This window comes from Temnothorax curvispinosus, unplaced genomic scaffold (genome assembly GCF_003070985.1).
Source record: "Temnothorax curvispinosus isolate PA1 unplaced genomic scaffold, ASM307098v1 QBEX01000512.1, whole genome shotgun sequence".
Classification (NCBI taxonomy): Eukaryota; Metazoa; Arthropoda; class Insecta; order Hymenoptera; family Formicidae; genus Temnothorax; species Temnothorax curvispinosus.
Window position 1 is genome coordinate 23,937 of NW_020210292.1, and position 25,631 is coordinate 49,567.

Consider the following 25,631-nt stretch of genomic DNA (forward strand, 5'->3'; position numbering starts at 1 on the left):
TGTAGAAAAGTGTAAGTAAAATATAAGAAAATAATATCAAATGTAAAAAGTAATAAGTTTTGACCTGGAATAGCTCCATTTTGGCCGTTCTTTCTCTAGTTCGTTGTAATTAATAAGATAATGATAAAATATAAAGGTTTTACCCTAAAGTGTAGCAAAGTGTAGTAAATTGTAATTAAAAGTGTAATATAAATGTAGAGTTCGCGCTCGCTCGTTCCGCAGACCTATAACTAAGTCGTTTATACGGAAAGTGTAGAAAAGTGTAAAAGGTGTAACACCCTTTTCGTCCGTCTGTATCGTAAACGTGTTTGTCTGGTGTCTGAGTTTAAAAAGTGTAAGTAAGTGTAACGTTTAAAGTGTAGGTACATCAATTCCCTTCGGGATCCTCCGAATTGTTCAAAATCACGATGTAAAGTGTAAAAAGGATAAATAGCGTGCATACTAAGTTCGGATCAGGGAAATTGAGTATCATTGGTAAAAAGATAACTATGGAAACTATCGCGTACGTTGTAAACTGCATTGTTGATATTTTTATGTGCTCTATGGCGTGTAATAGGGTTCTGAAATTGATCTCTGTGAATAAACTAATAATAATATGCAAATCAATAAAATGGCAAAAACAATGAATATAAAAGCTAATACTACTATACGAAATTTGTCTGAATCCATCTTGGATCGTTTATTAATTGTTAACAGGTAAGTTTAAGGTGGGTTTTCAATGTCTTTAGTGTCAACAGTCTTTATTATCCAATGTATTGCGTGTAATGAATGTGTTCGCTGTGTGTGTTCTTAAAATGTAAAAGGTGTAATGCGGTGGCACTTTGCCCCGCTGTAATCCACGTATGGATACTTAAAATAAAGTTTAACATAAAAAGTACTGCACTTCGCGTGCTAAAAACTCTAAACAATAAGATAATATCGTAAAAGTCTCGAATAACTCGATCAAACACTCTGCGCGTTCTACGCTTGAATAAAAACAAATCAAATATATTAAAAATCACAAAACACACAATATTTAAGTTAATAAAAATATAAGTTTTTCAGACGCGCATGCCTTTACAACTCTGTATAACTCTGCGAGCACTGCACCTCCTCCGCTTCCATATGCTGGCTCTCGTCCCCTGGTCTGCTCCCCGACTGCTCCCTCTGCACCTCGGTAGAGAATATTTGTGACCCGGGCGATGCCGTTTCTCGTATGGGCGTAATGCCCCCGGTTAACAGCCTCGCTACCTCCTCGTCTGCAATGCGGTCGAAGTCAGGTGGCACCGATTGGTCCACCAATGGGTCGGTCAAACTCGGCTGAGCTTGTTGCGGTTGTTGTCCAGCTCTTTCGGGTTGCCCCTGCTGCACCTTCTGCTCTCTGCAGTCCCTCTCGGCTCGCTCGGGTTCCTGGGACATGATTATCGTCTCGGCGGAAGAATCCCGACTCGCCTGGGGAACGGGCACTTTAGTGTACGGTCCCAAGGGTAGAATATATATTTTACGGGGAGCGCCATGATGTGTACAGTTTTTGTTACCGATCTTTTTGGAAACCGGTTTTTTTAATTGTTCCAATTTTTCGGGAAATAATTGATTGAATTTCAAAGAATTGTGTGTGTGGGTGTGTGTGTATGAATTTTTTGCACACGCATCTATGTTAAGGAGAGACGGTATATTCAAACCGCGCGCCACTTAGCGCCACATTTCTGTACACGTTACGCAAAATATACTCTCTGTTATCTTGTTCTCTGGAAAAGACGTGTTTTCTCTCGCAGCCTGTCTTTCATTTGAATCGATCCCAATCCAACAATCTACTTCTACAATTTTTTAGATACCGGGATGCATTTTTTTTAATCAATAGAGTATCATAGAAAGTATGTCCTCCTTAAATTTTATCAAAATCGGTTGTTTTTTATATAAAGTATCATTAAAAAATTATTTTGAATTTGGCGATAATCGGTAAAAGGGGGGATTCTTTCTTTATAAAATTTTGAATTTTTTGAGGATCGGTGAAAGAGTTACCAATTTCTGCTTAAATCGTGTGTAAGATGTACATGTATTATTAAATATTATTAAAATAATTAAGAAGGTATGAAATCGATGTCAGAACTTTGCGAAGCTGATCGAGCGCCAAGCGTTTATCTTATAAAAATGACTGTATAAATTGCTGGTTTCATATATTAATATATGTCATATTACATTATATTTTGTATACGTTAGAAGAATTTAATCGCGGTGATTGAACGATGGAAGACTCAAAAAATTGTAAGTATTCGCTTTTAACAAGAAGATTTAAATAATTTATATTTGATACATTTATGATTTTCTAAGATGTATATGGTTATATTTAGTACTCGATGACGGCTGGAATGATGCTCTGAATGATTTCATGATAGCTTATGAAGAGGATGATGCAAAGAAAAAGAAGGCCTCAGAGGATAAAGAAAAGCAAGCAGAGAAACGTAGTGATGGGATAGAGGATAAAAATAATAAAAAAATTAAAATTCTGGACAGTTATTAGATAACGAATTACACGAAATTCCTGCAACGTGTATTGTACATATACTTATAACACGCATCTCGTATTTTACTTGAATCTCTTGTATTGTATTCTAAAGTATTTATAAATTTCCCAATTTTCACTATTTTGGCCTTTCAATATCTCGGCCCTTGATACTTGACGATAAATGTAAGCAATAAAAAATTATTTTAAACAATAAAATGGAGTGTGTCGATAAGATATTCAAATTGAATGAACTTTTATGGGTGTGTTGACTTTTAATACATAAATCTTATTAAGTCTTATTTTGCTTTCATAATGATTTAATACATAAATAATAATTGGTTCTTTATTATTTGAAAGTATGATTTTCAACCTCTAAGAACGCTTTCAACTTTCCACATTCTCGAAAAGCAATGTATTCATTTAATATAAATGATAATAATTGGTATCTCATTTTCCTGTTTTATGCGTGGCATGCTTCATATATGTGTCAACTTGCGAGGTTCGTTTCGAATGACAAAAAAGTCATAAAACTAAACTAACGTAATTATTGATAAAGAAAGTATTAGAGAAAGAGAAAGTGTGTGTGTCTGTGTAAGGAGATGAAGAAGACGCTAGAAAGAGACAGAGTAAGTGGAAGTTAGTTTTGAATGACAGAAAAATCATAAAATTAATGCAATTATTGAGAGAGAGAGAGAGAGAGAGAGAGAGAGAGAGAGAGAGAGAGATAGTTACAGGGCAAAAAGATACAAAGAAAATTATATCAGCAAGCACATGCTCTCTCTCAATAACAATATGCCAATTACAAGCAACTTACAACCAACGCTACTTAAAACTAACGCTACTTACAACTAACGCAACTTAAAACTAATAAAGAATCGCAGCGCAACTTAAAATTAAGGACTAGTACACTCGCAGGAGGTACGCAAGAACAAAATAACAACAAAAGAACAAAAGCCCGTCACTCCGATTCAGACGAAAGCAAAAACGCAAAAAGTAGGCTCTTGAATGATGCAAGTGAAGATGCCGAAGTTATTGTACTAGGAAGAGAATGCCAGAAATATATGGAAAAAAGTTGGAAAGAATTTCTGAAAGCAACGGTTCTGTGAGCAGGAATATGAAACGTCTGAGTGGATGAAGTAGCTAGTCGGTCAGATCTCCTAAGTGTTGGATCGGGAGGAGGAAAAAGCTCACATAGATATAAAGGAGAACACATATACAGAATGCGATAGGTCTGACATCCGAAAAAGTAATATCTCCTATTTTCAACCGAAAGCCACCTCAACTTACGTCGATACGGTGTAATGTGTTCGTCACGCTTAAGGTCATAGGTGAACCGAATACAACAGTTGACGAGCCTTTGCAATTTTGTATTCAACTCGCTGCTCAAACCATGATATACAAAACAACAATGATCAATATGTGGCATGATTAAGGTAGTGACGAGTTTAATCCTGAGATTGGTAGAAAGAGAGTTCTTATTGAACTTCAAATTATTCAACGCGTAATGCACTCTTTGTGAGATCAGCGAGATATGTCTCGTCCACGAAAGATTAGACATAAAGATGACACCCAAATTCCTAACCTCATTTACAAATGGTAGGGGCGTATCATTCACAATGATAGGTGGAAGACTACCAAGATCAATGCTATTAATGTAAGCTTGACTTCCAAAAATAATAACCTTAGATTTAGCAGGGTTAAGCTTTAGTCCGTTTGTATTAGCATAATCAAAGATAGCATTGGCATCACATGTAATTAATTCCAGAGCTTGAAGAATATTAGCCGGTGAACATAGGCGGTAGATTTGAACATCATCCGCAAAAATCATGTGAAATGCATAACGTAATATCCTATAAATGTCATTAATATATAAAGAAAACAACAGAGGGCCAAGCACGGAACCTTGAGAGACTTCAGACGAAGTAAATATCCAGTCAGAAAGATTGCCCTCGTCATCAATAACTGCTTGAGAACGACCTGTTAGGTAGGAGAAAATCCAGTTTAAGACAGCGTCAGAGAAGCCTATCTGTTTGAGCTTAATAAGTAGTAGCAGATGGGAGACTGTATCGAATGCCTTGCTAAAGTCAAACAGTATCATAATTGTAATAAGTCCCTCATCAATCCCCTGCTTGATATCATTGCAAACCCGCAGAAACGCAGATTGTGTGTTATACCCTGAGCGGTACGCAGACTGTCTGGGATTCAGAATGTCGTATTTGTTTAAGTAGTTTAATATCTATGAAGCAACAATTCGTTCCAATAATTTAGACAGCTCAGGTAAATTCGCGATAGGTCTGGTATCTGACGGGAATAGTGGTGTTCAAATCTTTGAAAGCAGGCGAATATATGTCTTCTTCCATTCTGACGGGAACGACGAAGTGTCTATCGATTAAATAAAAGAACAAGCGATGACGAAACAACAGGCCGAGCAATGCGCAGAACATACAGCGGTAGACCATCTGAACCGGAAGCGTAAGAGTGGAGAGGTCGCATAGACAAAAACTCAAAAACTGACCGAGGTGAGATAGTAGAAAACACAAACTCAGGACGATCAAAAGGTCGCGTGACCAAAGCAGTGGCAGAGATAAAGTCAGAATGAAGACATATAGGCTGAGCATTGGAAACAGACGCATAATATAAGTTCAGCTGATCAGATGAGAAGAAATGTAATGGAGAGGTGAGAGTTGTTTTTGCAAGCCCTAGTCGAGCAAGTTCTCTCCACAATTTGGCAGGTCAATAATACCAATGAGAGACTTATAATAAAATTCGCTCTTAGCCCGCCTGATATCCGCATTGAGTTGATTTCGGAAGAGTCTGGATGACAGTTAAGAGTTTCCTTAAATTTGTAACAATGCACCCCGTGCGCCAAGCATCGTTCCCGGCTAACAACCGCTGGATGCCGCCCGACCGACGATCAGTCGGGCGAAGACCAGGGCGCGGTGCGCCCACATTTTAATTTTATTCAAATACACCGTGTGCGCGGGCCAAGCGCGGCACCGGTGCCTCCCGACGAACGACGACGGAAGCCGAGCCGCACCGAGGACGAGCGCGGCGTCGCGCCGCCCCACCACAGCGCGACGATTGGCCGCTCCTAGCAAACCCGCCGCGCCGAGCGCTATATAAACCGACGCTCCGGCGAGAGACAGTCACTTCCACGGGAGTGAAAGTAGTAGGAGAAGGGAAGAACCGTCATGGCGGCAGGGCCACGTAGGAATGGGGGGCCGAAGCAAGCCAAAGACTGTCGATCGGGCACGAAGTTCGAAAAGAAAAGTGAACTACTGAAGTCGTTGTTCTAATGTCGCGATAATATCGCGTTCGCTGCTGCTCATGTTCGTCCTCGTAGAAAGATACCCTGGCGAAGGACAGATTTCGTGAGACCGCTGCTGTGATTGTGAGATTCGCCCTCGTACGAGAGATACCCTGGCGAAGGACGGATTTCGTGAGACGTGTTTGAAGATTCGCTTGCCTCGGACCCAAACAGAGGCTCCTCTAGTGTATAAATCGCCGTGGCACTACAACTCAAAGTAGAGTCGGAAATCCAGCGGGTCAAAGGAAAGGAAGGAGATTCGCTTTCGGACGAGAGATACCCTGGCGAAGGACAGATTTCGTGAGACCGCTGTTGCACGTGTTCTGAGATTTCTGAGATTCGCCCTCGTACGAGAGATAACCTGGCGAAGGACAGATTTTGTGAGACGTGTTCGGATATTCGCTCTCGGACGAGAGAGAACCCGGCGAAGGACATATTTCGCTGCTGATGCACGTATTCGGAGATTCGCCATCAAATCACTTTATATTTGTAAGTACAAATATATATATATATATATATATATATATATATATATATATAACCATATACTGACTTGTTTACTGTTCACATTTGTTTTATATACAATCTGAAACTGTATCAATTAATGAAATGCATATATTTCAGATGAACGAAAAGGTGAATGTACCAACTGTCACAGGAAAGGAGGACACTTTTGCCTCATCCGTACAGTGGCACAACAGTGTGATGTCGAAGGTAAATTTTTTTTGTTAAATTTGCCTAATTTTTACTTTTTTACTTCAATCTATAATTTTTTAAATTGGCAATATTTAATGCGGATATTATGTGCATGTAATTGTATCGTTACAGACTGCTGCTGGTACTAAAGGCGATACATTTGCCCGGAGGAATTTGAAGAACAAGAGGAAATAACGGGAGGCTCACCAGTAATGCACAGATAAGCGAGAAGACAAAATGTGCAGTCTAGTCGTAAAGAAAAGTATGTGATATGTAATATACTCGCGTAGGTAGGATTCGACGATTATATGGTTCCTTATGCGTGATGCGTGGACAATTTAGGTTATTTGCAAGATAATTTTACCTTGTGCATTATTACATGTTATACATTATGTATGCTGGTGGCGGAGTCCGTACCGGTGCAGTTTGTCTAACATTAGCCAGTGGCTAATGTTATAGTATAACATGTAATAATACATGTAATGATACATTGTGTATAATAAATGTTTTATTATACACAATGTATCATTACATGTATTATTACATGTTATACATAACTTATAAATGTATGTGATTTCATTTATAATCAACTCCTTTCAGTTCTAATTTCATTTACTTTGCACTTTCTTTTGGGGTTAATATCAATTGATAAACTGTTGTATACGATGCCTTCGCGAAAGAAATATTCTTGCAAATTTCCTAATTGTGCCAACAGCTATTATTGGTCGAAAGGTGAAGCCAGTACAGTCATAAATAAACATTTTTATAGCTTTCCAAAAAATTCTGACATTTCTACGAAATGGAAAATGATTTGTGGCATCGATATCACTATTAATTGCCGGAATATGCGCATTTGCGAAGATCATTTTCAGAAAGAAGATTTTGTTAACTGTACAAAACATCTGTTGAACCTAAATGCCATACCGAAACACATTGATACGTCAAACAATTTAGTCACAACAGAAGTTGCTGCTTTTGACTGCCAGTCAATAATGACTGAAACATCTTCTGCCGTTTGTATCGATTTGAATAACGATTTAAATTCTGATTTAAATAACGATTTGAATAACGATTCAAATTCTGATTTAAATAACGATTTAAATAAAGATTTAAATATCGATGTAAATAACGATTTAAATAAAGATTTCATTATTGATTCAAATAACGATTTAAATAAAGATTTAAATATCGATGTAAATAATGATTTAAATAAAGATTTCAATATCGATTCAAATAACGATTTAAATACAGATTTAAATAAAGATTTAAATATCGATTCAAATAACGATTTAAATACAGATTTAAATAAAGATTTAAATAAGGATTTAAATAACGATTTGAATAACGATTTACATCACAATGAGGTTAACATAAATATGTGTGATACTTTGGTGAATACTGATACTGTTTTTGATGAAACTCCTGCTAATTTTTATGACAATAGCATGTTTCAAAATGTTCATGATGGTAACGATAGTAAATTTGGAAATAGTTTAGAATCAAATTTAGGTAATACAGACAATAGCGAAAACAGGCCTATTTGCATCTGTGACAATGAAGATTGTACACATGGAGTGTTTCTACAAAACCTACAAAAAGAAAATGCGGATTTTTAACGCAAGCAGGAGTTACGTCAAAGACGATGACACCACGAGAAAGAATCATGTACTCGATTCATCGTAAAACTTCGGTAGAACTGTGTAAAATAAAAAAGAAATTAAGTGACGAAAGGAATGCTTTAAAACAATTAAAAAAGATGTCAGATAACAATATATTTCACTGCATGGAAACAAAACTGAACAAAGTTACCACAGATTTCATTCAATCGCAACTACGTAATGCAGGTCGTCATCCTGCGGGAAGACGGTGGACAGAGCAAGATAAAGCTTTGGCTTTATCTATTTATAAACGAAGTCCCCGTGGAGAAAAGCTTTATCTGCATTGTGCGCAAAAAATAAAACAAACCCAACTTGTTACACGTTTGTGATCAAGTCTAAAACTATAGTAATTATTTATGATGTTCCTCATTTATTAAAATGCACTCGAAACGCCTTGCTTCGTTGTAAAATTAAATTTGCAGAAAACAAAGTAGCTAAATTTGAGTACATTAGAAAAGTTTTTGATGTTGATCAAAATTGTCCCTTTAAATTTCTTTATAAATTAAAGAAACATGATTTTAATTTTAAAGACTCTTTTATTAAGATGAGGGTAAAAATTGCAGCACGTCAGTTGAGCCATACTGTTGCTGCAGCTATTAATTATTGTAGCGTTTACAACGTCGGCGGATTGTTTCCAGTTGAATCGATACAAACGGCAGAGTTAACTCAACTTATAGATGATCTCTTCGATTCCTTAAATGGTTTAACAATAAACCCAGATGATGGCAAGGAATACAGATGTTGTTTGCAAGACGGCTCGCCTCACTTAATGTTATATAGCAGATTACTGTCAGAAATGACTAAGTGGAAATTATTTGATTTAACTAACGGAAAAGATGTCACAAATCAATATCATTTCGTAAAAGGTTGGATGATAACAATCAGATCGGTCATGTATTTGTGGCATCAATTAAAAGCTGTTGGCTTCACCTTTCTAAATATGAGGAATTTAAATCAAGATCCACTGGAAAATCTGTTTTGCCAAATTCGGCAACATGGAATTGCAAATTCTAATCCCACTTGTCATCAATTTGTAGCTGCCTTAAAAACTGTAATATTAAATAATCTCGTTGCACCGGTCTCCAAATCTGCGAATTATGAAAGCGATAATTGGGAAAATTTGGACAATTTTCGAAAGTTTTTAAGTAATACTTGTGACAGCGAGGGCGAAAGTAAACCATTAAAAAACACCAGTGACTGTACTCTTCCATGGGTCAATTTTGAAAATTTAAACACTGATGCCTCTCAAGCTCTTTCTTACGTGTTGGGTTATCTTTTAAAAAAGCTACAACTTTCTGATGAAAATTGTTCAAAATGTAAAATTGATTTGTTTTGTACACAACAAGAACAACATCATCTGTATACAGTTTTTAAGGAATATTCAGAAAAAAATTCGTTAACGTATCCAAGTAATTAGGTGATTACGTTAATACAAAACGTACACGATAGATTATTTCACTTTTGCGATGAAAATGGACATAAGTCAAACTTAGAATCAACTTTTAAAAAAATATTTTTTAATAACTACAGCAGTGATTTCTGCAGCAATCATCGATGTGATAATATAATCGTCGAAAATAGTTTAGCGTTTTTAATACATAAGTATACTAAAGATAAGAAAAAACCGGTACAAGTAACTTCAGGCCATTACGAAAAAACCAAGCAATTTAAATCATTGTGATTTAGTTGCATTTTCTGTTTATTTGCATTTTTGGTTTCTCTTTGATGTATTTGGTTTTCGAATTCTTCAATTGTACGGTTTTTTCTTTTTTCCACTTATTATAGAATCGTATATTCTATTATGTGTTCTATTATTATAGACTTTATTTCGAAATCAAAGTGTATTTTATGTTACACACTTTGAATTAAATGTGATAATACAATCGTCAAAAATAGTTTAGCTTTTTTAATACAGAAGTATGCCAAAGATAAGAAAAAACCGGTACAGGCCATTACGAAAAAACCAAGCAATTTAAATCATTGTGATTTAGTTGCATTTTCTGTTTATTTGCATTTTTGGTTTCTCTTTGATGTTTTTGATTTTCGAACTCTTTAATTGCACAATTTTTTTTTTTTACATTTATTATAGAATCGTATATTTTGTTATGTGTTCTATTATTATAGACTTTATTTCAAAATCAAAAATTTTATGTTACACACTTTGAAATAAAAATGTATTTTATGTTAAAAATTTTGAAATAAAAATGTATTTTATTTTATATACAATTAATTTGTTTTTTTATTGCGCATTCCCTCATTTATTTACGAAAATAACATATTATTTATTAACATATATTATTCTATATTATTTACAGCTTATATAGACCGTGTTCCGATATACACTGCCAGTATTGAAAATCTACACTTTACGTATAACGTAAATTATATAAGCCGTATTCGGAATACGGCCACAGATATAGAACGTAGTACCAGGGCCACGGCGCTTGAGGTCGTGTTGGTTGCTACATATATATGTCGGTCGCGCGTCGTTTCATGTTTCCACCGTAGAACAATGAGCTTGCGCTTCTTTTAGTATATGTTCTGTGGTCACTTCGTCTAATATCCAGCGTACCGCTATTCCGGACGAAACCTCTCCCGACTCCTAGGGAACACACCAACGAGGTCTGGTGCTCCGAGCCTCGACTGAGGGCTCTCAGGTGTTCCCGCACTCCATCAGAACTAACTCCGAAGGCACGGTTACGCGGGGTCGAGCACACTCGGCCTCGCAACGAGGGCTCTCGCTGCCGCCGCCCCGGGGCTCCGGAAATCCTCCGCTTATACACTACGCGGTCCCACGCGCGCTATCAACCGTGTAATACCGCGTTATCCTGCCGTTGTAATATACCGGGTCCATAAGCAATCGTAATACCGCGTTCCCGCTATCGCACAGTGTCGCGCCAAGTACGCCTGCACTATCCCACCGTTGCATAAGCTATTGTAATACCGCGTTTCCGCTATCGCACCGCGTCGCGCCGAGTGCGCCTGCACTATCCCGCCGTTGTAATATACCGAGTCCGTAAGCTATTGTAATACCGCGTTTCGCTATCGCGCCGCATCGCGCCGAGTGCGCCTGCACTACCCCGCCGTTGTAATATACCGCGCTTACATCATTTTGTAGACTAAGACTGAATAAATCATTTCGCATGCAATCACACTGGTTATTGTCTGTGGGCCTTTCAGTCGAAATCCGTCCCAGCGAACTAGTCCGCGTTCGATGACAAAGTTAGGCCGTTACAAATTTATGAAACATTTTGTAAAATATTCTTGTGCCTCTAAAGGAAACCCTGTGCTCTTGATTTTAGACAACCACGAAAGTCACGTGAGTGTTGAGGGTATTAATTTTGCAAAAGAAAATGGAATAACACTGTTAACTCTTCCACCTCACTGTAGCAACAAACTTCAACCACTAGATATTGCTGTCTATTCCTCATTCAAGACAAGATACAATATTGTCATGAGTAACTGGATGTTGTCCAACCCCGGAAAAACAGTCACAATTTACAATATCCCTAGTTTTGTAAGAGACGTAGTGTCACAAGCTTTTAGTCAAGCTAATATCAGGAGTGGCTTTAGAAAGTCAGGAATACACCCGTTTAATCCTGAAATATTCGATGATGAAGACTTTTTGTGCTCTGCAGTCACAGACAGAGAAATAGCCGTTGAACAAGGCCCACCTATTCGTTCGCTAGCTTTGCCATCTATTCTAGGAATGGTTACAGAAACTGCCGAGACAAACAGGGATCCATGTGCATCATATTTTCCAACTATTTCTACAGCAGAAGGACATGTATCTGCTAAGTCACCAATTCCATCAACTTCTACAGCAAACGGGCAAGATGCACCTAAAAGTTTCACCACGCCAGAAATGATCAAACCATATCCTAAAGCTGCGCCGAGAAAATCTGCACGGCGTGGTCGTTAGCCTGGAAAAACTAAAATATTAACAAAATCGCCGGAAAAAATGATCAAGAAAAACATAAAACACTTGAAACATAAGAAGAACCAAAGAGAAAGAAACCAAAGAAATCTCAGAAAATAAATAAATCAAAGAAACGATTAAAAGAAACATTCTTTAGTTAAGGGATAGTGAGACAGAAGTTTAAATGTTTGAACTGTTTAATTTTTTACTATTTTAGTTTATAAATGATTGATATCAAATTATTATTTTTAGTTTCTATAAATTGAAAAGTTTTGTATCGGTTATTTTTGTTTTCAAAATTAATGAAAACCATGTGAAGGCATAGATATTCAGTTCAAAGTTTTTTTTAATTCTTTTTATTAATTTTGTTCACAAAAGTCAATTAAACATTAGAAATGTGAATTTAAATTTGTGAGTTATTAATAAACTAAAATTTAAATATATTTTTATAATTTTTTTCCATGAGTTTATGAGATATGGTCAAATCTCCCTACATCCATGGTCATGTCTCCCACCCTTTGGGGAGAGATGAACCAAATCTCGGTTTTCTTTAAATTTAATATAACATTTACGTTTATGAACGTATTGAAATTATTAAATCCACAAATTGTAGCCGTATAGTAAGCTTTACTTTGACATAAAAAATAAATCGATAGATCAATTATACTAAATTTTATGGACCTTTAAGTAAAACGTGGTTTAACTCTCCCGGACCCCCCCTATATTTTTAGATTTAATTTAACCAAATCATAAATTATTATTTGCTTTATTTAAAGTAGTGAAACGCTGATATATAGATAACTCAAAAGAGAGTGAGAGAGAGAGAGAGAGAAAAGGAGTGTGTATACTACAAAGTATCTTTTACGTTTATTTCGTGTTTGCAATTATTCAAGTAATTAATTAGTTTGTAATGCAACCTAGCGGTGGCTAGGTACCAAAAAAATAACCCCAAGGTGAATAGAGCAGCGGTGGCTAAGTACTAAAAAAATAACCCCGAGGTGAATAGAGCAGCGGTGGTTAGGTACCAAAAAAATAACCCTGAGATGCACAGAGCAGCGGTGGCTAGGTACCAACAAAATAACTCTGAGGTGCACAGAGTGGCAAAGTTTCGATATGAACAAAGTAATCCTGGAAGAAAAGTAGAAAGGCGAGTACTTCCGTGGACGGTCAAAGCCCACTCAGGCATGGCATATGATCCTGATGTGGCTTATGAAGCAGACAGTACTATAGCTTTGGGAACCATGAGCCACAAGTGCCAATACTGCAATGCTTTCAAGTGGGAGGAGGAGACTTCCGGCATGTGCTGCAGCGCTGGAAGGGTGCAACTTTCACCCTTTAAACCTCTGCTTGAGCCTCTATACAGTTTGATAATGGGCAGCCACCCAGAGTACGTCTACTTTATGAACCATATTAAAAAGTATAATGGCTGCTTTAGTATGACATTATTCAGGGGCAAGCAGGTTCTACAAGATGGCTTCATACCGACCTTTAAAGTTCAGGGGCAGGTATATTACTTGGTAGGAAGTCTACTGCCAGTATCTGAACAGGAAGCTCGATTTCTACAAATTTATTTTGTGGGCGAGGATGAAAGGGATGTGCGATTAAAATGTAGCAACTTTTTAGATATCAAACAGGGATTAGTCAAAGAACTGCAAAAAATGTTACATGACGTCAACAGCTACATCAGGACTTGAAGACCACTTTAGATAAGGTATCTTTAACTTGCCAAAAGTTTGAAATCGTCATTCATGCAGACAGAAAACCTGCTGACGCTCATAGAGGTCGCTTCAATAGCAAATAAGGTAGCTCTGGTGATTGTTGGTCAGCAATTCGATCAGCGAGACATTGTGCTGCAGAGCCACGATAACAAACTGCGGCGCATCAGCGAGATTCACCGGTTGTACGACGCATTGCAGTACCCGCTCCTGTTTTGCCGTGGCGAGGATGGATACTCGATTACCATTCCACAGCGCGACCCTCAGACTAAGTTGCCACTTAAGAATTTAGTTTCCGCAGCGAGCTTCTACTCATATCGAATTATGATCAGGAAAGGGGAAGTCAACCACTTGGTGTACTTCCGTTCTCTTTTTAGTCAATTTCTGATTAACATGTACGCCAAAATAGAGACAGAAAGGTTGAACTACATTAGGAACAACCAGGCGCAGCTGAGGGCAGACAGCTACATTCACCTGAGGGACGTCGTGGGAAGGCAGGATGCTGACGTTGCTCAGCTGGGTCAAATGGTGGTGCTTCCGTCATCTTTCACTGAAGGACCTCGCTACATGCATGAGCGGACTCAAGACGCTATGACATACGTCCGCTATCATGGCCGTCCTGATCTGTTCATCACTTTTACCTGTAACCCAAAGTGGAAGGATATAACAGATGCACTATTGCCTGGGCAAAAATCTCACGATCGTCACGACATTATAGCTAGGGTATTTCATCTTAAGGTGAAGAAGATGATGGCACTCTTGAATAAGGGTAGTCTGTTTGGAAAAGTGTGTTGCTTTATGTACTCTGTGGAGTGGCAAAAGCGAGGTCTGCTTTACATCCACATCTTGCTGTGGCTAGAGCAGCAGCGCATCTTCCCTGACATGATCGACAAAGTCATATGTGCCAAAATACCTGATCCTGTGCAAGACTCTCTTCTCCACAACATCGTCAAGGCCAACATGATTAATGATACCTGCGGAGGCTTGAACCACAATTCGCCTTGCATGAAAGAAGGCAGGTGCAGCAAGAGGTATCCTCGAATACTTCTCAATGACACTCAGACAGGAGATAATGGATACCCGCTGTATCAGAGAAGGTCTCCAGCTGATGGTGGCTTCACTGTCGAAATCAATGGAATAGAGCTGGACAATTGCTGGGTGGTGCCGTACAACCTTGTACTGTTACGTAGTTTCAATGCTCATGTCAATGTGGAATTATGCAGTTCTGTTAAGTCCATCAAGTACATTTGCAAATACGTAAACAAGGGAAGTGACCAGGCGGTTTTTGCTCTGGAGAGTGAGAAGGATGAAGTGAAGTTGTACGAGAGTGGGCGATACATCAGCAGCTCAGAGGCGATTTGGAGAATCTTAGCGTTCCCTATTCATAAAAGGTACCCCACTGTCTTCCATCTCGCTGTTCACCTTGAAAATGGTCAGCGTGTGTATTTCAACTCTAAGAACTTGGCTGAGAGGCTCAATAACCCACCTCAGCAAAACTGACGATTTAGAAAAATCTCTCCTGTACTCTGAGGTTCCGTCATACTTTGTGTGGAAAAATAACAAGTTTGTGAGAAGAAAACGGGGGAAGGATATTGATGGTTGGTCAGGAATAAAGAAGGACCACGCGCTGGGAAGAGTGTACACTATTCATTCAAACAACACCGAGTGTTATTATCTTCGTTTGTTGCTACATAAGATTCGAGGTCCAACGTCTTTTTTAGATTTAAAGACTGCGAATGGTATCTTATGTGCCACATTCCAGTCTACATGCAAGGCATTAGGTTTGCTGGAAGATGACAAGCAATGGGACAATACCTTAAAGGAAGCTGCATTATGTGATTTCCCTTTAAAGCTGAGGGAGCTTTTTTACAGTGATGTTGGCATTCTGCCAACTTTTAGAACCTCTGAGTCTTTGGGAAAAGTACAAAGACAGTTTCTCAGAGGATATTACGCGGCAGGTGGAGAGAGAGTTGCAAGGCAGTGCGCAACAGGTAATGGATGAGGTGTACAATAGATGTCTGGTTCTGGTGTTAATTGAGAACGCAGTGGTGGCTTTGGGAGGACAGGAGTTGCAACAGTATGGCCTGCCTCAACCAAAAAGGTCTGGAAGAGTATTGGGGAACCGAGACTATTTGAGGGAGACCAATTACGACGTAAATGCCTTGGCGGAAGTGGTGTCGAATAACGAGAGTTTATTGACAGATGAGCAGCTCGCTGTCTATCGGAAGGTTATTAGTAGCGTTGAGTCAGGTGCTGGTCAGGTATTTTTCCTGGATGCTTCTGGTGGTACTGGGAAGACCTTCCTCATCAACTTACTTCTGGCGAGGATAAGGAGTGATTGTGGAATTGCATTGGCTGTCGCATCAGGTATCGCTGCTACGTTGTTGGAGAAAGGCAGGACCGCTCACGCTGCTTTTAAGCTGCCTCTGCATCTCATTCATGCAGAAACACCCATGTGCAATATTTTAAAACAAAGTAACATGGCTCAAGTACTACGGGATTGTAAGCTCATTGTTTGGGATGAAAGCACCATGGCACATAAGGGGGGTTTTGAGGCACTGAGCACAACCCTTAAAGATATTAGGGGCAACGATGGAGTGATGGGGTGAGTGACCGTGGTGCTGGCTGGAGATTTTAGACAGGCTTTGCCAGTAGTGCCAAGGGGAACTCGAGCTGACGAGGTTAAGGCGTGTGTCAAAAAATCACATCTATGGTCCCTTATTAGGAAAATCTCTATCAAAAAGAACATGAGGGTATACTTGAGAGAAGATGTTTTCGCAGGGCAATTTTCCAAACTTCTACTAAAAATAGGGGATAGAGAGTATCCCTAGTCTGAGGGAAAGGTAATTATTTCTGTAAGTCTAGGTTTAGTAGTAACAACTCTAGAAAGCCTTATTATTAAGATATACCCTGAGATCGCCGATATCAAAGAGAAATCTATGGACTGGCTGTGTGAGCGTGCCATTCTGACCTTTAAGAACGATAAAGCTGGCGTCATTAATGACATTCTACTTAACTCATTCGAGGGGGGAGAAATGAAGTACAGGTCTGTGGACTCGGTGGTACAAACGGATGACGCGGTCAACTATCCCGTGGAGTTCCTTAACAACATGAACCCTCCTGGCTTACCGGCCCATAAGCTTTTCCTTAAAGTGGGGGCACCAGTGATGTTGAGAAATCTGAATCCGCCAAAACTTTGCAATGGAACAAGGCTGCGAGTAAAGGCCTTATATAGAAATGTCATCGAGGCCACAGTATTTACCGGCTGTGCTCGGGGAGAAACGGTGTTTATACCACGCATACCACTCATATCATCAGAGTATCTTTTTGAGTTCAAGAGGCTGCAGTTCCCTCTCAAAGTCTGTTTTGCTATGACTATCCACAAGTCCGAGGGGCAGTCGCTAAAAGTAGCAGAAATTGATTTAAGTGAGGATTGTTTCTCACATGGGCAGTTCTATGTGGCCTGCTCGAGGGTGAGCTCACCAAGCAGTCTGGTGATATTAGCACCTGAGGGGAGAACCACCAATGTGGTATACAAAGAGGTCCTTAAATAGAAAAAAAGGTCGTAGATATTTTTTGCGAGAATTTTTTAAAAGAAATTAACGGTAAAAAATATGATGTTTAGAAGAGAGCCAATAACATGTCTGTGAAAGACATCATGTCTGTTAGAGACACCAAATTTGGAGGACAACATGTGTGTAAGAGAGATTAAGTTATTTTTCTTTAAAGTGGAATAGGCCTACTGGGGAAACCACTATAAAAAAACGCATTTACAATAGTACCTCAAAGGTGATGCGGAAATCTATTGGTGTTAAATGTAAAAATAGAAAATTATCTATTTGCATGTCTTATTACATATATCTACAAGGGCAAAGCACTTATTACATATGTTCTCCGGGGCGAAACCCGGGTAACCAGCTAGTTCTTCTATACCATTCAATTGGTCAGAAATTGAATAATCGAGTTGGAGAAGACAAACGCAATTATAAATATAAAAAATAATTTTAAAATGTTAAAAATATAGCCAGTGATAAAGCGATGTGTGCGCTGGAACAGAGTGAAATAAGACAAGTGAGCCTGTTCGTTAGACGTCCATACTGTTTATTGTGCCGGGCGAGACCAGTCTCCGGCCGATTTCGTTTACAGGTGTATTGTGATGTGTGTGTATACGTGTGTATGTGTGTGTCAGCGTGTGTTTACAGTGTGTATGTGTGTCTGCCAGAACAGAGTAGCATCGTTGATTTATTTCAATATTTCCCCTCAACGATGTTCGATTGGTTCTTTAATTCCATTTCTTCAGGCCGACGTTCTCGCAGAGTTTCTTCAATTTGATGGCTCCAATAGCTTTCGTCAGCATGTCCGCTTCGTTGGATTTGGTGAGACAATATTTGATTGTAATCTCTTCTGCTGTTTCCAGTTCTTTGGCATAGAAGTATTTGGTGTCGATGTGTTTTGTCCTATTCGTAAAACCACCCGTTTTAAGGCGATTTATGCAGCTTTGGTTATCTTCGTAGATGGTGGTTGGATTCTTCTGCGTTTTTCCGAAGCTCTCCAACAGTTTTCGCAGCCATACTGTCTCTTGGCATGTTTCCGCCAGCGCGACGAGTTCGGCCTCCGTCGAGGATAACGCCACGCATCCTTGCTTGCGACAGGCCCAACTGACTGCGCCGCCATTCAGCTTGTAATACGTAGCCGCTGTTCAATTTTCTGTTTTCTCGATCTTCGGCCCAATTTGCATCTGTGTTACGCCCGTGCTGTCCTCGTGTCGCGCGTATATGCGAGTCGCCCGTTATTTAATGTCGCGTCGCGAACCGTCCTTAGCGACGGATGCTGTTTACTAATATTGATTGCGAGATGCTCAATTAACTATTGATTTTTCCTGTTATACTTGATGTTCAGATTTATTCGGGGACGCGTCTCGTTCGGACGTATCGTCCCGAGCTCCTCTATTATATCGAGAGTCGTAATAAAGAGCTACTGATTTCTAAACGAGTCATCTTATTTGTGCGAGAGTGTCGTGACACGCGCCGCGAGTGTGAAAGTGAGAAATTGTGTGGCGAACGCTCGTCGGCGTGTAACATTTTGGGGGCTTGTCCGGGATGATGACGACTACGCACACCCCGCCGAGGACCCGTTCGCAGGCCGCGACATCCGTAGGAACGGAGGCGGGCGCGACCCATCCGCTGGATGCGGGGGTGACGCTAGCAGAGAGTCTTCAGACCGTCATTCAGGAGGTCCGGCTCCTGCGCGAGGAACAGGCGCAAAGGGAGAAGGAGTACGCTGAGACGTTTCGCCGGCAGGAGGAGGAGCTCCGTTTTCTCCGAGGGATGAACTCTGGCACACAAACACAGCTAAGTCATTCTGATAATAGAGCGTCTGGAGACTCGGGGACGCGAGTCGCGGGCGGCGCGGAAGCGCGAGACGCGCACGCGAGTGAGGGGGACGCGATCCCGAGCGGCGCGCGGACGCGAGACGCGTACGCGAGTGAAAGGGGCACAATCTCGAGTGCCGCGGTAGCGCGAGTTGCGCGTGCGGGAGAAAGAGACACGATCTCGAGCGGCGTGAGAACGCGAATACACGCGAGTGATAGTGTCGCGGTCGCGAGTGCCGACCTGGGGTACAAATTGAAACCCGACACGTACGACGGAACAACCCCGTTACAAGAATACTTCTCGCAATTGAGTTTGATCGCGCGTGCGAACCATTGAGATGACGCGACGAAAACTGTTGTGTTAGCCTCGAGTTTGAGGGGAAAAACGCGCTCCATTTTAGAGACCGTGCAAGATGTCGACTGTTTAGATTTTGCAGAGCTGGAAGCGAAGCTTGAGCTACGTAGAGCCCGGTAACTTGGAGCAGCAGCTCGAGGAGGGCAAGGACTGTTTCGGCGCCCTGGGGCGCACAAGAGAAGCTACCGCGAGTTGACTACCCTCCCGGATTGTCTGGGGCGACAATCTTGAAAGAGGGGGGGTAGTGTTACACCCGTGCTGTCCTCGTGTCGCGCGTATATGCGAGTCGCCCGTTATTTAATGTCGCGTCGCGAACCGTCCTTAGCGACGGATGCTGTTTACTAATATTGATTGCGAGATGCTCAATTAACTATTGATTTTTCCTATTATACTTGATGTTCAGATTTATTCGGGGACGCGTCTCGTTCGGACGTATCGTCCCGAGCTCCTCTATTATATCGAGAGTCGTAATAAAAAGCTACTGATTTCTAAACGAGTCATCTTATTTGTGCGAGAGTGTCGTGACACGCGCCGCGAGTGTAAAAGTGAGAAATTGTGTGGCGAACGCTCGTCGGCGTGTAACATCTGCGTAGCCTTCTAGGGTTGACTTTCGTCCATCGTTGCCGCTCAGACGCAATTCATAGTCGATCGTTTCTCTTAGGTATCTTGCGACGCATTTCACTTCGACCCAGTCAACTCTTTTCGGTGCTTCGACGTGTTGACCCAAAATTGCGATGCTGCAATATCAGGTCTTGTGTTGACTGCGACATATAGTAATGCTCCTATCATTTTCCGGTAAGAGTCGCTATTGATTATTGGCGAGTCTTGTCAAAGTTTCCAGTATCCGGTGTCCATTGGGATATTTGACGCTTTTGCTTCTAATATGTTGCCGTATCCGAGGACTTTCTTAATATAGTTTCTTCTTTCGTCTCTTCGTATCTGAATTCCGAGATATAGCCCAGTAAAATGACAAAATTTGGAGGAAATAATACTGACTGAGCTGAAACTTTGTAAACAGGCTTGTTTTAGGGTACTATTTAACATATTAAAAGTCCCCATGTGTAGACGCTACGTTGCGGGCAGGGGAGGGTTCAAAAGGTCCAAAAAATTAGTTTTTCGCAAATAACTCAGAAAATATCAACTTTACGGAAATTTATGTAGATATTAAAATTGTAGCTTACAAAATTCCGCACAATTTCGTTTTTTATTCAAGTCTGTACGACCAAATGGAGCAGAGATAGAATTTTTTTAAACACCGGTAGTTTTGCGACCCAACAAATACGCGTACGCGCGTCGCGCATTTTTCGCTAATATCTCAAAAATGGACTCTTAAATCGAAAAATGTTTTAAATAAAAGTTGTAGAGAATCTAATTACAAACAATTTCGTTTTTTATTCATTTCTGTACGGTCCAAATTCGCCGAGTTAATAATTAAAAGACAATTTTATTTTATGTTGATAGTGGATGTTTTGCATGTAAAAATCAGTATTAACTCTGAACGTATAGGTCGTACACATATAGTATGTATAATGAAAGTTAAAGAGAATAAAATTTTGAACATGTTGATGTATGCATAAATTCATTTTGGTAAAGATAGCTTGAAGTTAAAAGCAAAAAACATGAAAAATGTCATTTTTTAGTGCATTTTGGAAAATAACTTTTTCTAATTGGTTGGAGGCAGTAATGTTATGTATTTTTCTTGAAGATATTTTCATTATCTTTAAAATGAAACGTCGTAGACCTTTTTTCATTAAAACGTTGATGAATTACAGGCGTTTAAATATTGAAGAAAAAAAATCAATTTTTGTTAAATTAACATTTTAGTCCAAAAATATATGGATAATAATTTTTCAAAAATTTATTTTACCTTGTTTTTATTACTTTATACATATATGAACGTGCTGGAGTAGTATAAATCTTTCGCAAAGTATGTTTTATTTAAAAAAAAAGTTCATGAATATTGCTGTATTTTTAATAAATTGTGGAAAAATTGCATTATTATTCCTTTTTTTGTAAATATCTCCGTTTCTATTAACTTTACGAAAAAATTTCAAGAGACCGAAATTAAAGCTGACAAAATTTCCTATAAAATAGAGTTTATAGCATGTAATTTTGAATGCATCGTGATGGGAAACTGGCGTTTCAAAAGACAGGTAAGTTTACGTATGTAGCAGATCATCACTATGAGTCGCCTGAAATGACGAAAAAACGTGTCCTTAACATTTTTCTGTACTTATTGAAGTGTCAGAAGTTATTCTTGGGGTCTTTCTGAATCGTTTGGTACTAGGCCGATATTTTTAGGACCGATAGTACTGTACATAGGTACTAAAGATTGAGAAGAGTCCGAAGTCGGTATGCGGCGTGCGGCGCAGCAAACACGTTACGACTCGTTTTATTTAAAAAATCATAACTCACGAACAAATTGACGAAGCTTAATGATCAAACACGCAAATTAAAGCTAAAAGTAGTGCGAATGAGAAAAAAATATGAGATAATTATTAATTAATTAAGAATACTTAATTTCGTCGCCGTAAATTTGGTAATTTTTAAATAGTACAGAAGGACTTTAAGGACTTAAAGAATGCTAGAAAAAGAATTTTTGAATAAGAAAAGACGAATTTGAAGTGTGACAGATATTTTTTCTGTAAAAAAATTAATTTATTATTTATTATTATTATTATTAATATTATTATTATTATTTATTATTTATTATTATTATTATTATTATTTATTATTATTATTATTTATTTATTATTTATTATTTATTATTTATTTTTTTAAATTAATTTATTAATTTATTAATTTATTAATTTATTAATTTTTTTATTTTTATTTTTTTTTCTTAAATTAATAGCATGTAAATGCAAATCAAATTGCACCGGGTCATGTGGCTGTAAAAAGGCAGGGAAAATTCTGACCTCTGTGCTAATTGCAAACAGAACGGCTGCCTAAATATGTTCGTATCTGACGAAATGAGCGATTCCGAATCGGATGAAGACTATTTAAATAGTGCAAATGAAGAAGAAGAAGAAGAAGACTAACAACTAATTTCCATCGTATTTTTTCTATAGCGGTTATAAATTGTTTAAAAATTCATATTTCCTCGATTTTTCACTGTACAGAAATGAATAAAACACGAAATTGTTCGCAATTAGATTCTCTACAACTTTTATTTAAAACATTTTTTGATTCGAAAGTTCATTTTCGAGATATTAGCGAAAAATGCGCGACGCGCGTACGCGTTTTTGTTGCGTCGCAAAACTACTGGTGTTTAAAACAATTCTATCTCTGCTCCATTTGGTTGTACAAACTTGAATAAAAAACGAAATTGTGCGGAATTTTGTAAGCTACAATTTTGATATCTACATAAATTTCCGTAAAGTTGATATTTTCTGAGTTATTTGCAAAAAACTAATTTTTTGGACCTTTTGGACCCTCCCCTGCTCGCAACGTAGCGTCTACACTTGGGGACTTTTAATATGTTGAATAGTATCCTAAAACAAGCCTGTTTACAAAGTTTCAGCCCAGTCAGTATTATTTCCTCCAAATCGACATCATTTTACTGGGCTAATAGCACTGCAGGTCATCCAGGTCCACGAGGTTAAATTGTGCATTCAATCCGTCCTTCAGTTCTTCTATAACTTTTTACGATCTGCAAGCAACGACAATGTCGTCGACGTATACCGCGAGGTAAATCGTTTCTCCTTCTTGAATTTTCATGTAGAGGTAAGGGTCAGCGTCGCTTCGACGAAAATTGTGCATCTTCAGCACTTCGTTGAGTCGATCTGGCCTTGAATCGATCTGGTCTTCCGTCTGAGTGTCTTTTTAGTTTGTAAACCTATTTGCAGCCAATCAATTTTCTTCCCGGCGGTACTTTCTGCAGTTCCCAGGTTCCGTTATCGTTAAGAGATGCAATTTCGTCCTTCATTGCTTGGCTCCATGCGTGCGCATTTGGGCTTGACAGCGCTTCCTCTCGATTTATCGGTTCTTTTCTCTCGTGAGCTGCGTTTGCCTGTGGAACATATCTATCTGGCGGAATCCCTCTGGTTGCTCACGTGATTTTTTTCGGTCTTGCACTATTTTCTTCGCCTTCGTTGTCGTCTCCGACGTGCTCGTCGTCATTGTCATCTGGGTCGAAGAACGTCTCCTCTTCGCTGTCCGAAATGACGACAACGCTTGTTTCGTTCAAATCTTCGGTGCTGCTCGCCGGTCGTTGTGCTCCGTGCGCACCTATTTTCGATGAATCCGCTGATTCTGTAGACAATTCTCCGCTTGACAGATTTATCGTAGCATCGCTAGGGTTCCGAGTGTTCTCCACGAATGTGACGTCCCTGCTTATAATCACCTTATTCGTCTCGCGATCGAGAAGTCTGTAAGCCTTCGATTCCTGTGGGTAACCAACGAACATGTATTCTCGCGCTTTTTCATCGAGTTTTCTTCGCATTTCTTTCGGCACATGAGCGTATACTTTGCACCCGAATGGGCGTAGGTTACTTACATCGGGGATATTCCCATTCCACAACTTGTAAGGGGTTCGGCTTCGGCATCTCGTCGGCAATCTGTTTTGCACGTAGTTGGCAGTGATAACCGCCTCGCCCCAGTAGAGGTTAGGAAGCTTAGCATCGTTGAGCATGCTCCTTGCAGCCTCCATCAGCGTCCTGTTTTTCCTCTCGGCCACGCCATTCTGCTGCGGTGAGTAAGGGGCAGTCAACTGCATTTGAATTCCCTCTTCGCGCAAATAATCCTTCAAATGATTAGACAGATACCCTCGATCGGTTCTGATGACTTGAGGCTTTCTGTTGAATTTCGTTTTTGCGTATTCAATAAAATCCTTCAGTACTTGTGTTGCTTTAGATTTTTCTTTTAATAAAACGACTTTAGAATATCGACTGTAATCGTCTATTAGAATCATTGCATACCTTCTTTTACCGGGCGTCATGGTTTGCATCGGGCCACAAAGATCTGAGTGGATAATCTGTAATGGTTTGCTCGTCGTGTTGTTGATTCTTTCGGAAATGGTTTACGTGCCATTTTTCCCTTTATGCAGCTTTCGCAGTACTCCTTTATTCCGCATTCGCGTAATTTTATACCTTTAGCGAGTCCTTCTCTTGCCAGCTTTCGAATTGCTTCCGCGTTGCGATGTCCGAATCTTCGATGCCATGAGTGTATACAATCGGCTGTGTGACCTTGGACGCACACGCGGGCCTGATGAGAAATTTTCAGCTCATACATGTCGTCGCGCGCGATGCCTACCGCGAGTTCCACGCGATCGCGCAACACTACCAACGACCCTTCTCCCACTACAAAGGTATATCCTTTCTTGTCTAGCGCACCAACTGAAATTAATCTTGATGCGAAATCGGGAATGTAGAGTACATTTTTTAATTCCAAATTCGTCTCTACGCCGGCTCGATTCGAGCATTTGACAGTACCGCTCCCAATCCCGCAGACTTTGCTATATTGCTCATTCGCGACGCGCACTTCTGACCGATAATTCGTGTCGAGTGTAGAGAAAAAACCGATGTCGCTTGTCATATGTTTCGTCGCGCCTGAGTCGATAAACCACACTGATTTTGAACACGATACTTTGCTTGTATCCGCGCAAAATGCGGCGTCTGGGTACGACTCCGTTTCGCTATCGCTCTCGTTCTTACGCGACGTGGCGCCGTTAGTTTTCTCTTTGTTCGTTGCAACGTTAGCTTTCTCTTTGTTCAACTTCCAACGTTGAAATTTCCGACAGTCTTTCTTCGAATGCCCCGGTTTGTGACAAAAGAAACATGCGAAGTCCGCAGAGCCGCTCGAACGTTCCCCGGTGTTTACTTTTAGCGCCGAGTCCGGAGTTTCAGCCGAAGGTCCCGCGAGCCCCTTACGTCTCTTGTGTTCCCCGATGAGCTTACCCGTCACGAGCGAGAGAGTGAGATCGTTTTCGGATCGTGTTTCCAGCGCTGTAATTAACGTGCTGTACGAGTCCGGCAAGCTACACAATAACATTGCGATGACGAGTTTGTCTTGAAGATTTTCTCCCAATGCCGCTAGCTTATCCACTAAACACTGCATTTTTCCGATGTGCTCCTCCATATCACCGTTTTCTTTCAGCCGCATGTTGTAAATCTCTTTCAATAAAA

General features: G+C 39.7%; 2 protein-coding genes across 2 annotated transcripts; both read left to right on the plus strand.

Moving 5' to 3' along the window:
- Positions 1 to 13,813: 13,813 nt before the first annotated feature.
- LOC112454611 lies at positions 13,814 to 15,280 on the plus strand. The gene has a single exon (XM_025016109.1). The coding sequence runs from the start codon at positions 13,814 to 13,816 to the stop codon at positions 15,278 to 15,280; it is 1,467 nt and encodes a 488-aa protein (XP_024871877.1).
- A 1,535-nt stretch (positions 15,281 to 16,815) lies between these two features.
- Positions 16,816 to 17,334, plus strand: LOC112454619 (ATP-dependent DNA helicase PIF6-like). Its single transcript, XM_025016119.1, has one exon. The coding sequence runs from the start codon at positions 16,816 to 16,818 to the stop codon at positions 17,332 to 17,334; it is 519 nt and encodes a 172-aa protein (XP_024871887.1).
- Positions 17,335 to 25,631: the final 8,297 nt, after the last annotated feature.

Bases quoted from the DNA above. Each gene is read 5' to 3' on its own strand.
- LOC112454611 (XM_025016109.1), top strand. From the start codon at position 13,814: ATGCAGACAGAAAACCTGCTGACGCTCATAGAGGTCGCTTCAATAGCA.
- LOC112454619 (XM_025016119.1), top strand. From the start codon at position 16,816: ATGAAGTACAGGTCTGTGGACTCGGTGGTACAAACGGATGACGCGGTC.